A 14,743-nucleotide genomic window follows, 5' to 3' on the forward strand; every position below is an offset into this window, starting at 1 on the left:
TTCTAGAATCATAGAGTTAAATGTGGTATCATGGATGTCAGCTACAGTTTTTTTTTTTTTTTTTTTAATTTTCATTCATTTATTTATTTGACACACAGTCTTGCTCTGTTGCCTAGGCTGAAGTGCAGTGGCCTGATCACAGCTCACTGCAGCCTCCACCATCCTGGGCTCAAGTGATTCTCCTACCTCAGGCTCTCCAGTAGCTGGAACTATAGGCACATGGCAGCATGCTGGGCTGATTTTAAAATACATTTTATGTTTTTTAGAGACAGGACTCACTATGCTGCCCAGGCTGGTCTTGAATTCTTGGGGTCAAGCAATCCTCCTGCCTCAGCCTTCCAAAGTGTTAGGATTACAGGCATGAGCCACCTTGCCCAGCCCTGAAAATTGGTTTTGCCAAGAATAACTAAATATTATCCTTTAACCAGCCTAGCAATTTCCCATAGCAGTTTTTAACTTTTAACTGGCACTCCATCAAACACCTCTTAAACAGGCAAAATCAATATTTTCCCTCAAAGACTCTCCTCAAAGATTTTGAGGCAATGGAATAGAAAAGATAACTTCTAGATGCTGCAGTGTGCATGATATCTTCATATTGAAGAAACATATTCAGCTCACCCAGAGGAGTTGTGTTCTGTGGCTGAGGAACAGAGCCAGGGTTTCTGGCCAGCATTAAATACAAAGCCATGACCTTGGTCCCATTAGCCAGGCTGTTAACCAGGTGCGCTCACCATGCAGGTTACTGCATACTTTTGTATGGTTCATTGGGAATAGGGATTCTTTTGTTTGTTTGTTTGTTTTTTAATTTTAATTTTATTTTACTTTAAGTGCCAGGATACACATGCAGAACATGCAGGTTTGTTACCTAGGTATACATGTGCCATGGTGGTTTGCTGCACACATCAACCCACCATTTAGGATTTAACCCCGCATGCACTAGGTATTTGTTCTAATGCCCTCCCTCCCCTTGCTCCCCACCCCCCAGAAGGCCCTGGTGTGTGATGTTCCCCTCCCTGCGTCCATGTGTCCTCATTGGGGAACAGGGATTTTTAACGTGGGTTTCAGTGAAGGTACATGAACACTTTGGCATTTTATGCAAGATTTTGTGTGTGATTATACTTTTCTAAGGAAAGGGCTCACATTTTCATCAGATTCTGAAAAATGGATGTGATTTTCAAAAAAAAAATAAAAGGTTAATGTTATATTAAATGAGATTGTTCTAAAGGAAGTCATTTCAGTATTTTTTTTTAAGTAGCCCTTTATTACTGAGGTAGATTTCTGTAATCTGAGGTAGATTTCAATAATTTCATGTTATTGTGGGAGAGTTCCTTGAATCCTGGCCTTTTAATATTTATCTTTTTATGCCTCTGAAGGATTTGAAATGTGTCCTTTCAATTGAAGAAATCTGTTACTTTATATGAGAGAAAAATGATAGATTATACCTTCCATTTTTGAACTTTATATATTCTTAAGACATGAAGTGATTTTTCCTTATAATTCTACAAACATGTTTCGCAAAACCCATCCTTTAACAACCCATTCTGTTATTCTTCCTACTTGAAATTATTCTAAGTTATCCCAAACCTTACTTTACACTTTACAGTATAGGAGGGCTTAAGTCTGGCCAGACTTTGCCTAATTAAATGTTAGAATCTTACTCATTAACTGTAGGATAATACAGTCCTTAGATAAGATAAAGTATACAACAGAAAATTGCCATTCTACAAACATCTACTACAGCCTTTTCTGTCTTCAGAGCATTACTATGCACATTAACTCTTCAGTGTTGTTGAGATACTGCATATTTATACCATATTTGAGAATTGATGTTAGGAGATGTAAAATGTAGATTTCTTTTTAAAATTCTAGGTTACTTTATGGAATGGGCTCTTAAAGAACAAGAAAAGACTGATGCCTGATGGGAAAACAAATCATGTGGTCTTCAGATTCTGAAATGAGGAGAAATGCAGCCATCTGAAATGGTCATGAACCCCAAACAAGTCTTCCTCTCTGTGCTGATATTTGGAGTAGCTGGGCTACTCCTCTTCATGTATTTGCAAGTCTGGATTGAAGAACAACATACAGGTAACACGTGTGCTTTTTCTTCTATTTTAATTGTAACAATAATGGCTATTTTAAATTAAATTAGTTGTGATGCTTATTAATATATTATGAACCACAATATTTTCAACAACAAAGAATGAGTCATAAGCTAAAATTCCCAGCTCCTAAAAGGAAGGAAGATTATACAGCTCTGGTAGGCATTTGTTTGGTGGCTTACCAATGGGAACTTTTGTTATCTCGGTGGGGAATAGCAGTGCCCCCCATAGCCCAGCAAGAACTGCTTGTAGAGAAGTATAGCATTTATCCTACTTCTTGTTTGTCCGTGGAGCATCAGGCATAAGCCTAAAAGGAGCTGAATGTACAGCAACCTCTCTTTTAATTCCTTCTTAATTTGTGTTGATACTTAAAATTGGTACAAAAATCATTTAACACCTTTATTATAAAGGTGGGATTGGCAAATCTTTTCTATAAAGGACTAGATCACAAATATTTTAATCTTTGCAGGCCATACCATCTCTACCACTATCAACTCTGCCAATATATCAAGAAGCAGCCATAGATTACATGTAAACAAATGGATCAGGCTGTGTTCCAATAAAACTTTATATACAAAAACAGCTGGTAGGCCAGATTTGGTCCACAGGCAATAGTTTACTGATCCCTGCTATGCTCATGTTGTATTTTTGTCATTCAGTTTGCAATTGCTGCACATTGGAGGCACTCAATTACTATTAAAATGATTATATTTATAATGATAAAGTAAATGACTTAGAATATCATAGAAATTTATACATGCAGTTCTTGTGAGATTCCAATGGTTCCCATCGGTAAAAATAGACTATAGCTTATTACTGCTGAGGATAATAAAGTAAAAACAGAAGAATGATTTCTTGATTGTCCCTAATTGTGGACCATTTTCTTCTTTTTTTTATTGTGCTTTAAGCTCTCAGGTACATGTGCACATCCCGCAGGGTTGTTGCATAGGTACACAGATACCATGGTGGTTTGCAGTCTCTGTCCCCCCATCGGTGTTACATCAGGCCTTTCTTCCATTGTTTTCCCTCCCCAGCCTCCCTGCCCCTTGCTGTCCCTCCCCTAGCCCCCCATCCCACAACCTACCCCAGTGAGTGATGTTCCCCTCCCTGTGCCCACATGTTCTCATTGTTCAACACCCACCTATGAGTGAGAACATGCAATGTTTGGTTTTCTGTTCTTGTGTCAGTTTGCTGAGAATGATGGTTTCCAGATTCATCCATGCCCCTACAAAGGATACGAACTCCTTGTTTTTTATGGCTGTATAGTATGCCATGGTGTATATGTGCCACATTTTCTTTCTGCAGTCTATTATTGATGGGTGTTTGGGTTGCTTCTAGGTCTTTGCTATGGTAAACAGCACTGCAATGAATATACATGTGCATGTGTCTTTATAATAGAACGATTTATAATCCTTTGGGTATATACCCAGTAATGGAATTGCTGGATCAAATGCAATTTCGATTTCTAAATCCTTGAGGAATCGCCACACTGTCTTCCACAATGGTTGAACTAATTTACACTCCCACCAACAGTGTAAAAGTGTTTCTTTTTCTCCACATCCTCTCCAGCATCTGTTGTCTCCAGATTTTTTAATGAACACCATTCTAACTGGCATGAGATGTTATCTCAATGTGGTTTTGATTTGCATTTCTCTAATGACCAGTGATGATAAGCATTTTTCATACGTTTGTTGGCCACATAAATGTCTTACTTTGAAAAGTGTCTGTTCATATCCTTCGTCCGCTTTTTGATGGGGTTGTGTGTTTTTTTCTTGTAAATATGCTTAGTTCTTTGTAGATTCTTGATATTAACCCTTTGTCAGATGGGTAGATGGCAAACATTTTTTGCCAGTGCACTCTGATGATTGTTTCTTTTGCTGTGCAGAAACTCTTTAATTAGATCCCATTTGTCTATTTTGGCTTTTGTTGCCACTGCTTTTGGTGTTTTTGTCATGAAGTCCTTGCCTATGCCTATGTCCTGAATGGTATTGCCTAGGTTTTTTTCTAGGGTTTTTATGGTGTTAGGTCTTATGTTTAAGTCTTTAATCCATCTGGAGTTAATCTTAGTGTAAGGTGTCAAGAAGGGGTCTAGTTTCAGCTTTCTGCACATGGCTAGCCAGTTTTCCCAACACCATTTATTGAACATGGAATCCTTTCCCCATTGCTTGTTTTTGCCAGTTTTGTCAAAGATCAGATGATTGTAGATGTGTGGCATTGTTTCTGAGACCTCTGTTCTGTTCCATTGGTCTGTATCTCTGTTTTGTTACCAGTACCATGCTGTTTTGATTACTGTAGCCTTGTACACTAATTTGAAATCTGGTACCGTGATGCCTCCAGCTTTGTTCCTTTTACTTAGGATTGTCTTGGCTATGCAGGCTGTCTTTTGGTTCCATATGAAGTTTAAAGTGGTTTTCTTTTCAGTTCTGTGAAGAAGGCCGATGGTGGCTTGATGGGGATAGTGTTAAATCTGTAAATTACTTTGGGTAGTATGGCCATTTTCACGGTATTGATTCTTCCTATCCATGAGCATCGGATGTTTTTCCATCTGTTTGCGTCCTCTCTTATTTCATTGAGCAGTGGTTTGTAGTTCTCCTTGAAGAGGTCCTTTACATCCTTTGTTAGTTGTATTCCTAGGTATTTTATTCTCTTTGTAGCAATTGTAAATGAGAGTTCGCTCATGATTTGGCTCTCTTTTAGTCTGTTATTGGTGTATAGGAATGCTTGTGATTTCTGCACATTGATTTTGTATCCTGAGACTTTGCTGAAGTTGCTTATCAGCTTGAGGAGGTTTTGGGCTGAGACGATGGGGTCTTCTAAATATATGATCATGCCATCTGCAAATAGAGACAATTTGACTTCCTCTTTTCCTAATTCAATACATTTCATTTCTTTTTCTTGCCTAATTGCTCTGGCTAGAGCATCCAATACTATACTGAATAGGAGTGGTGAGAGAGGGCATCCTTGTCTAGTGCCAGTTGTCAAAGGGAATGCTTCCGGTTTTTGCCTGTTCAATATGATATTGGCTGTGAGTTTGTTGTAAATAGCTTTTATTATTTTGAGACACGTTCCACTGATACCTAGTTTATTGAGGGTTTTTAACATAAAGGGCTGTTGAATTTTGTCGAAGGCCTTCTCTGCATCTATAGAGATAATCATGTGTTTTTTTTCTTTGGCTCTGTTTATGTGATGGATTACATTAATAGATTTGGGTATGTTGAACCAGCCTTGCATCCCTAGGAGAAGCCTACTTGATTGTGATGGATAAGCATTTTGATGTGTGGTTGCATTCAGTTTGCCAGTATTTTATTGAAGATTTTTGCATCGATGTTCATCACTGATATTGGACTGAGGTTTTCTTTTTTAGTTATGTCTCTCTCAGGTTTTTGTATCAGGATGATGTTGGTCTCATAAAATGAGTTAGGGAGGATTCCTTCTTTTTGTATTGTTTGGAATAATTTCAGAAGGAATAGTACCAGCTCCTCTTTGTACATCTGGTAGAATTCGGCTGTGAACCCGCCTGGACCTGGATTTTTTGGTTGGTAGGCTATTAATTGCTGCCTCAACTTCAGACCTTGTTATTGGTCTATTCAGGTTTCAATTTATTTCTGGTTTAGTCTTGGGAAGGTGCAAGTGTCCAGGAATTTATCCATTTCTTCCAGATTTACTGGTTTATGTGTATAGGGCTGTTTTTAGTATTCTCTGATGATGGTTTGTATTTCTGTGGAATCAGTGGTGATCTCCTCTTTGTTGTTTTTTATTGCATCTATTCAATTCTTATCTTTTTTTCCATTTTATTAGTCTGGCTAGTGGTCTATTTTGTTGATCTTTTCAAAACACCAGCTCCTGGATTTATTGATTTTTTGAAGGGTTTTTTGTGTCTCTATCTCCTTCAGTTCTGTTCTGATCTTAATTTCCTGTCTTCTGCTAGCTTTTGAGTTTTTTTGATCTTGCTCCTCTAGCTTTTTTCAATTTTGATGATAGGGTGTCAATTTTAGATCTTTGCTCACTTCTCATGTGGATATTTATTGCTATAAATTTCCCTCTAGACACTGCTTTAAATGTGTCCCAGATTTTCTGGTACATTGTGTCTTCATTCTCATTGGTTTCAAAGAACATTTTTATTTCTGCCTTCATTTCATTGTTTATCCATTCATCATTCAGGAGCAAGTTGTTCAGTTTCCATGTAGTTGTGTGGTTTTGAGTGAATTTCTTAATCCTGAGTTCTAATTTTATTGCACTGTGATCTGAGAGACTGTTCGTTATGATTTCTGTTCTTTTGCATTTGCTGAGGAGTGATTTACTTCCAATTATGTGGTCAATTTTAGAGTAAGTGCAATATGGTACTGAGAAGAATGTATATTCTGTGGATTTAGGGTGGAGAGTTCTGTAGATGTCTGTTAGGTCCTCTTCGTCCAGATCTGTGTTCAAGTCCTGGATATCCTCATTGATTTTCTATCTCATTGATCTGTCTAATATTGACAGTGGAGTGTTAAAGTCTCCCACTATTGTGTGGGAGTCTAAGTCTCTTTGTAGGTCATTAAGAACTTGCTTTATGTATCTGGGTGCTCCTGTATTGGTTGCATATGTATTTACAATAGTTAGCTCTTCTTGCTGCATTGATCCTTTTACCATTATGTAATGTCTTTCTTTGTCTCTTTTGATCTTTGTTGGTTTAAAGTCCATTTTATCAGGAACTGGGATTGCAACCCCTGCCTTTTTTTTTTTTTCTCTCCATTTGCTTGGTAAATCTTCTTCCATCCCTTCATTTTGAATCTGTATGTGTCTTTGCATGTGAGATGGGTTGCCTGAATACAGCACACTGATGGGTCATGACCTTTTATCCAGTTTGCCAGCCTGTGTCTTTTAATTGGGACATTTCAGCCATTTACATTTAACGTTAATATTGTTATGTTTGAATTTGATCCTGCCTTTTGTTACTGGTTAGTTGTTGTGCCCGTTAGTTGACACCATTTCTTCATTGCATTGTTGGTCTTTACCATTTGGTATGTTTTTGCAGTGGCTGGTACTGGTTTTTCCTTTCCATGTTTAGTGCTTCCTTCAGGAGCTCTTGTGAGGCAGGTCTGGTGGCAAAGAAATCTCTCAGTGATTGCGTGTCTGTAAAGGATTTTATTCCTCCTTCACTTATGAAGCTTAGTTTGTCTGGATATCAAATTCCAAGTTGAAAGTTCTTTCCTTTAAGTATGTGGAATATTGGCCCCCATTCTCTTCTGGCTTGTAGAGTTTCTGGGGAGAGATCTGCTGTGAGTTTGATGGGCTTCCCTTTGTGGGTGACCTGACCTTTCTCTCTAGCTGCCCTTAGCATTTTTTTCCTTCATTTCAACCCTGGTGTATCTGATGATTATGTGCCTTGGGATTGCTCTTCTTGAGGAGTATCTTTGTGGTGTTCTCTGTATTTCCTGGATTTGGATGTTGGCCTGCCTTGCTAGATTGGGAAAGTTCTCCTGGATAATATCCTGAAGAGTGTTTTCCAGTTTGGATTCATTCTCCCCATCACATTCAGGTACACTGATCAAGCATAGATTAGGTCTTTTCACATAATCCTGTATTTCTTGGAGGCTTTGTTCATTTCTTTTCACTCTTTTTTCTCTAATCTTGCCTTCTCGTTTTATTTCATTGAGTTGATCTTCAATCTCTGATATCCTTTCTTCTGCTTGTTCGATTCAGCTATTGAAACTTGTGTATGCCTTGCGAAGTTCTCGTGTGTGTTTTCAGCTCCATCAAGTCGTTTATCATCTTCTCTAAGCTGGTTATTCTAGTTAGCATTTTGTCTAAACTTTTTTCAAAGTTCTTAGTTTCTTTGCATTGGGTTAGAACATGTTCCTTTAGCTCAGAGAAGTTTGTTATTACCCGCCTTCTGAAGCCTGCTTCTGTCAATTTGTCAAACTCATTCTCCATCCTGTTTTGCTCCCTTGCTGGTGAGGAGCTGTGGTACCTTGGTGGAGAGGTATTCTGGTCTTTGATAATTTCATCCTTTTTGTGCTGGTTTCTTCCCACCTTCATGAATTTATCTACCTCTGATCTTTGAAGTTGGTGATTTCAGATGGGATCTCTGAGTGGACATCCTTTATGTTGATATTGAAGCTATTTCTCCTGTATGAGGCTTTTTTTTTGTTGTTATGTAGTTGTCAGGAAGCTGCTTGATGAGGCAGTCTGTCATTTGTCTGCCTGTATAGGCACTGCTGGATTGTCTCGGGCTCAGCCCGTCTGCTGGGTAGTCTTCCTCTGGGTTTTGTTTGCACAGGTGTGGTTAGACCCACCTTCCCAATGTCAGGCGTCCTTCCTCCTCTGAGTGCAGTCATCCCAGGTCATGTTCAAACTGATGTACTGGCTGCAAAACTCTAGCCAGAGGGCTTCAGTTTGCTGGACTTTGTGGGTGTGGGACCTACCAAGCTGTATCACCTGTTTCCCTACTTTCAACTCTCCCGCTTTCTGGGGGATGGGTAGTTCTGTCCTGCAAGAGTTCTCAGTGTTAGTCAAAATTTCCACCTAGGTCTGTGCTGACAACTGGCGATGCCAGGCAGGCTGGAGTTGTTGCTCAGATATGTTTTGATAACTCACACTTTTCAGGCCGGCAGCATTCTCCTGTGCCGCGGGTTGCAGAGGTCATGGGGGAAGTGCAATATCTGGACCAGTGTGCCAAGGAGGTAAGGTCCCCAATCCTCCAGACCAGTTGCACTTCCCAGGTGGGGCAGTGCCCCACCCTGCTTCAGTTAGCCCTCTTTGGGCTACTCCTGCCCTACTTTGGTTCACCCTTCTTGGGCTATTCCCTGTATGAGCAGTCCCATTGAATTGAACCTGGTACCTCATTTGAAAATGTGGAGATTGCTCACCTTCTGGGTCTCTTTCACTGGGAACTGATCTCTGGAGTTGTCCCTATTCAGCCATCTTGATGGAAGCCCCTGTGGTCCATTTTCAAGTTATTCTAGATATAAAACCCTTGAGAATCTTATCCAAAGGGCAATTTAATATTGAGTTACAACTATGATTATTTAAAAAATTATTTACATTTTAAAATTCCTCTGCCTCCCAGGCTCAAGTGATTCTTCTGCCTCAGCCTCCCAAGTAGCTGGGTCTACAGGCACATGCTACTGCACCCGGCTAATTTTTGTATTTTTTTGTAGAGACAGGGTTTCACCATGTTGCCCAGGCTGGTCTTGAACTCCTGAGCTCAAGTGATCCACATGCCTTGGCCTCCCAAAGTGCTGGGATTACAGGCATGAGCCACTGTGCCTGGCCAACACTTTGGATTTATTTAATTTATATAGTAACCTTTGTGAAAAGAGATTGTATATAATGATTTTCTAGAGAATATATAACATATTGTCAAAACATATTCTTAATTCCCTTTACAATTTATATAAACTATTATGTTAACTTTACTACTGAAATAATTTATCATAACTTATCTTATTTAATGAAAGCACCTGTAGTGACATACATAGGCTAACTCTTCCTGAAATATAACCCTTAGCATAGATCCTGTAGCATAGTAAGCCTTCAGTAGGTGTTTATTGAATGAATGAATAAAAGAATGAATGAATGAATGGATTGAAAATTCACTGAAGAATATAGACTGAAATACAACAAAGGAGGAAGAAAAAAAAAACTCATTATTTCAAAGTTTGCTAATATCATGGTCTCATAACAAATTTCACAAAAAGACTATCACAGCAAGATTTTAATGCTTAAGGGAAAATATATTCATATATATAGACTACTATTTGGGAGAAATGTGTTTAGTCTGTAAGAAATTATATATCTAAGGAAGCAGATTAATAATTAATAAAAGTATATATAAAATGCAGTTTACCAAATGTGTCCATAAGCATGAATAGCTACCATTTATGGAGAGCTTAATAAGTACCAAATGTTTACATAAATTTTCTCTAATCCTCCTATCTTACTAAGTGAGTATTCTAAATTTACAGATGAGGAAAATGAGACTTCAGAGAGTTAAGGGGCATATCCAAGGCCTTATATGTGTAGGCCTTGGTACAGAGGGGGGAGCTTGGATTTGAACCCAGATTGTACTGCTGTGAGTTCCATGCCTCTGCTAGATGTATCACCTCCATGAAGGAAAAAGGTGAATATTATTATTCTGTATAGCACAGATGAAGCAAGGGAGACTCAGAAAGTTCAAATGACTTAACCTGTAGGTACAAAGCTACAAGTTATTAAATTGTAATCCTAATTACACTTTAAAACTTCTAAGCTAATTACAGGTTTTCCTAATTCTTGGGATCGCTGAAAGAGTCTCCTAACCAAAATGCTGGATTACGTAGGCATATAATTATAAATGTAGTAGTATCAGTACAGATGTTTTAAAATCACTGAAGTTGGTAAATTAAGCAACACAGAGATGTGTAACCTCTTTTACAAGCTTAAGTCTTAACGTGAGTTCATAATTTTCCCAAGTGTTGGAAAATTATTTTTCTTGCTTAAGACTGACTGGTAAAACACTTACCACTTATTCTCTTAAAGCTTATTTGTAATTTTGATAGAAGTACTTTCCCTGATTTTTGAGATATTTTAAATGAATTATATAATATTTCATAAACTACTCATGACAAAAAGCATAAATGTAAAAGTCAAGAGTCCTGTAGATAACTATTTCTCTGAAGAAAAACTGTAATATTCTTCAAGAAGACTTCCATCTGGAGTTCTGCCTCATACTAGGTTAGTGCTGTGGGTTGAAATTCTGCAATTTTCTAAGTAGGCAGACACCTATTATTTTATGTTTGTTTGTTTGTTTTTAAAAAAAATATGTGTTTCAAATAACATCAGAAGCATTAGGCATTTTTAAAGGCAATCTTTTTTTAAATAAATAAATATATGAATATGTGCTTTCATGTTATGTTTAAAAAAATGGAAAATCTGTCTTTTGGATACGTTAGAACTGTCACTCAAAGAAACTTTGAAAGATGAGCTGGTTTGGTTCCTGAGACTTTCTATAAGTAATGCTGGTTTTTAAAATCTAAATGGCTTTGATCTCACATATATTTCAGTTATATATGAGAACTCTTCAGTTTTCTTCATGTCTTTTATTTGAGGCCTTTCAAATCTAAGATATGGACTATTTTCTAAGCATCCCTGGTTTTCTTGGTTTTTTTTTTTCTATTAAAATAAAATACTTTAGAATTCAAAATATCTTACATATGCTCTGATATACTAGTAAAGGATAATGAAAAGAGATTTTTTTGGAAGTAAAGAGAAGCTGTATGACAGAAATGAAAATATATCCAATTATGCAACAGAGTTCTATAATACCAGCTCCTTTTTCAATATCACTATCAATTAATTTATCTGTTTCTTAGGGCTAATTTTCAGTATGTTGATATGTTACTATGAATTTTATTTTACGTTTTTTTCATAGTTGTTAGGAATATAAATTTTTCATTCAGAAGGATCTTGAAGATCTCAGATCTTCTATTTGTTAGCTTTGTAACCCTGGGCAAATATCTTTGACTTTCTTAGCCTCAGTTTCCTTATCTGTAAAATGATAATAGTCATATTTTCCACATAGGTTTGCAGTGAAGATGAAAGGAGACAATACTTGCAAAGCACTCAGCATGGTGCCTGGCAAACAGTAATGCACAATGAACGTGAGATGTTATTATTATCCTGGAAATGACGCAGAACATCTGCAAACTTGTTTTTTCTGAGTTGCCACAATTAAGACTCAGCCACAATTCAGGAAAACTTAATTGTGCCCAAGCTTGTGCCTTGACTGATTAAGGTTACAAAAAAAATGAAGGCTTAGATCCAACTTTGGTTAAATTAGTTGGGAGAAGCTAATTGGCACAGAACCACTCTGGTTCCCAATGGAGAAGCTGGAAGGAGAAGGATAGAATTGAGTGCAGAGAGAGAGGTCATTGTCCAGGGGCATCTTGTGTCTATACAAGCTGCCTCCACGGGCAGAGGAATCACTCATCCAGCTGTATTTCTTGATGACTTAACATTTGGATGTGCCGAGCACCATGGTGAATGCAGGAATATAACAGTGAGCCAGATATAATCTTTTTTCTCAAGGAGACTATAGTCAAAAGAATTGTAAGGGAGAAAATGGTCCAGAGTCCAGGCCAAGCCATTGCGACAAAAGGAGGAGTCCATTGTGACAGAAAAGAGACAGGGGGTGGGAGAAGTAGCCCAGTCAGTCCTCAGGGATAGAATTGCTGACCAGATAGAAGCACTAGAAGCACTAGAAGGAGGGGAGTGGAGGCTGGGCAGGTGAGAGTGTGCAGAGGACCCAGAAAACCAGAGGAGGGCAGAGAGCTATGGGTATGATGCAGCCGTGATGAGGACTGGTTAGGATAAATCACAAGAATGTCTTGTTGTTTTCCCCCCGTTACTATTTAAGTTTTGAATTTGGCACCCTTTATCTAGTTAGAATCTTAGTGCTAAGTGGAACTCATACCAAAAGGCATGGTGTGTAACTGTTTTGTATGTGCCATAAGAAAGCATTGAGACCCTCTAACAACAGAGTCACCATCTCAGCTTTAGATGAGAGTTCAAAGATCCTCTTGAACTCACCTGTTTTTTAAAATACAATTTGGATTACATCACTCCCATGTTTAAAATTTTTCAATCATATCTCATTTCCTTTAACAAAAACTTCTCCCCAGGGCTCACAGCTGTGTGAGCTCTAGCCACTGCCTGCCTCCAGTCTATTTCTCCATTCACTCACCATGCTTCCAGAGCTGCCTCTCTTCTTCTGCTAAAGCAAGCCCTTTGCTGACTGGATGTGCTCATAGTTTCGGGAGCCTGGGATCCTTTCTGTCATCCCACCTGTTGGGGCCTAGCTCAGATGTCACCTGCTTTGGTCACTCTCATGTCAATCAGTGCCTCTCTCTCTCTTTCTCCCCCTCTCTCTATATATAGATATAGATATAGATCTATATATGCACACACATATATAAATCAATATATATAGAGGTTATATAATTATGTATATAAATCAATATAATAAATTATGTGTCAATATAAATAGATAATAAATTATATATTGATTATATTTATAAATCAATCTCCATCTTACTCATTTTCTTCAGAGAAATTATCACAATCAGCAATTGCCTCCTTAACTATTTGTTGAGTTATTGTCTGTATCCTTTCCTATTTTGTGAACTCTGAATGGACAGACACCTTGCCTGACTTCCCTCAGTATCCCCTTTTCATAGCATGGAACCTAATATGTGACAGGTGCTCAATAGTATTGTTGTGTGGGTGGATAAATATTGCTTTGCTTGGTTTTCCAGTATCCCAGTCTAATTACCACACAGACTGTGTTTGAAGACTCCTGGGGACCAAGAATTCACTCCTCAAGGCATCCACTCATCTTACAGCAACTTCCTTAGAAAGCTCCATATATTCAGTGAGAACTTGCATTTTAACTTCTGCTTAACAACTTGTCTTACCTGTATCCCTGACACTTCGTGAGGCTCATCTTCCTTCCATAGCATAGCCTGATCATTTTCATGGAGAATGAACTCCCAGGGGTTTTTTTTGATACACAGTTTCACTCTGTCACCCAGACTTCTTAACTATTTCATGAAAAAGACAATCTGATCACTCTTGCCTGGATCATAACACCTACTGTATATTCCTTTTAAAACATGACAGTACTATTCCTGTGTGTAACTTGTGTTAGAAATATGCATATATAACAAAATTTTCTATCAAGTAATGAAGAGTTATATACACATATTTAAAATATGCAAAGCAGTAACAATTAGTACAGATCCCATCTAATGGTTAACATTATATATTTTCCTGAGATTTTCCAGAGTTAAGTTTAGTTTCAGCCATCCCAAACTGAAACCATTTCCTCGATGTAGCCTACACTACAATAATCTGTCCAAACAACTTCAAGCATTTCTATTCAAGACTAATAATTTTTTAGCTATTTATTGATAATGATTTTACATGTTAACTTAAAACTGAGAAACTTTTTTAAAAACAAGAATGGCAGCCTTATAGTTTCAGCAGTTACTGGATCCCAGACAATAATCTAAACACAACACATCAGTTATCTCATTGAATCCCACAAGTCTAAGATAGGTACCATTAGTATTCCCATTTTTCAAGACAAGATAACTGGGGCTAAGCAAATAAGAAACCAGAATTCTGATAAAAGCAGCCTCATTCTAGAACTCCAACTAAGCCACCCTGCAGTGTGCAGAGATGGTGAGCATTGTAGAGTTGTGCTAAGAGAAGACACTAAAGGAAGACACAGTGCACTGGGCAGCCTGTGGGCAGCCAGAGAAATCATTCCAGATACGCAATGACACTCCAGGCTTCCAGACCACACCCATGTTCCTGGGATTTCTCGCTGTGCCACAGTGGGTAATCACGTGTATCCTTGTTGTGCAACTTTTCCTGGGTTCCTATGAAGCCTGATCTCTTATTTCCACCAGTATCCTTGCAATAAGCCTTCTCCATTGCTCTGGATAAACTATGGTATCTTGCTTTATTGCCCCTCAAAAGCCTAACACTCAAGTAAACTCAAAACTTTATCCAATAGTAGTTCTCAAACTTTAATGTACATCAGCATCCCCTGAATGTTTGGTTAAAACATACTGTTGTGCTCCGCCCCAAGAGTTATTCATTCATTAGATCTGGGATGG

The 14,743-nt window shown here is 38.1% G+C and overlaps 1 protein-coding gene across 1 annotated transcript in view; it reads left to right on the forward strand.

Annotated features, from left to right (window-relative positions):
• CHST9 (carbohydrate sulfotransferase 9) overlaps window positions 1–14,743 on the forward strand; it is a 292,367-nt gene that overhangs the window by 34,188 nt on the left and 243,436 nt on the right. The window contains exon 2 of the mRNA XM_032293135.1: window positions 1,870–2,085. Coding sequence (XP_032149026.1) covers window positions 1,965–2,085 — 121 coding nt within the window. The 5' untranslated portion in view covers window positions 1,870–1,964. The remainder of the gene's footprint in view (window positions 1–1,869; window positions 2,086–14,743) is intronic.

The sequence above is a fragment of the Sapajus apella genome, unplaced genomic scaffold (genome assembly GCF_009761245.1).
Source record: "Sapajus apella isolate SASKATOON/1434 unplaced genomic scaffold, GSC_monkey_1.0 scaffold29, whole genome shotgun sequence".
Classification (NCBI taxonomy): Eukaryota; Metazoa; Chordata; class Mammalia; order Primates; family Cebidae; genus Sapajus; species Sapajus apella.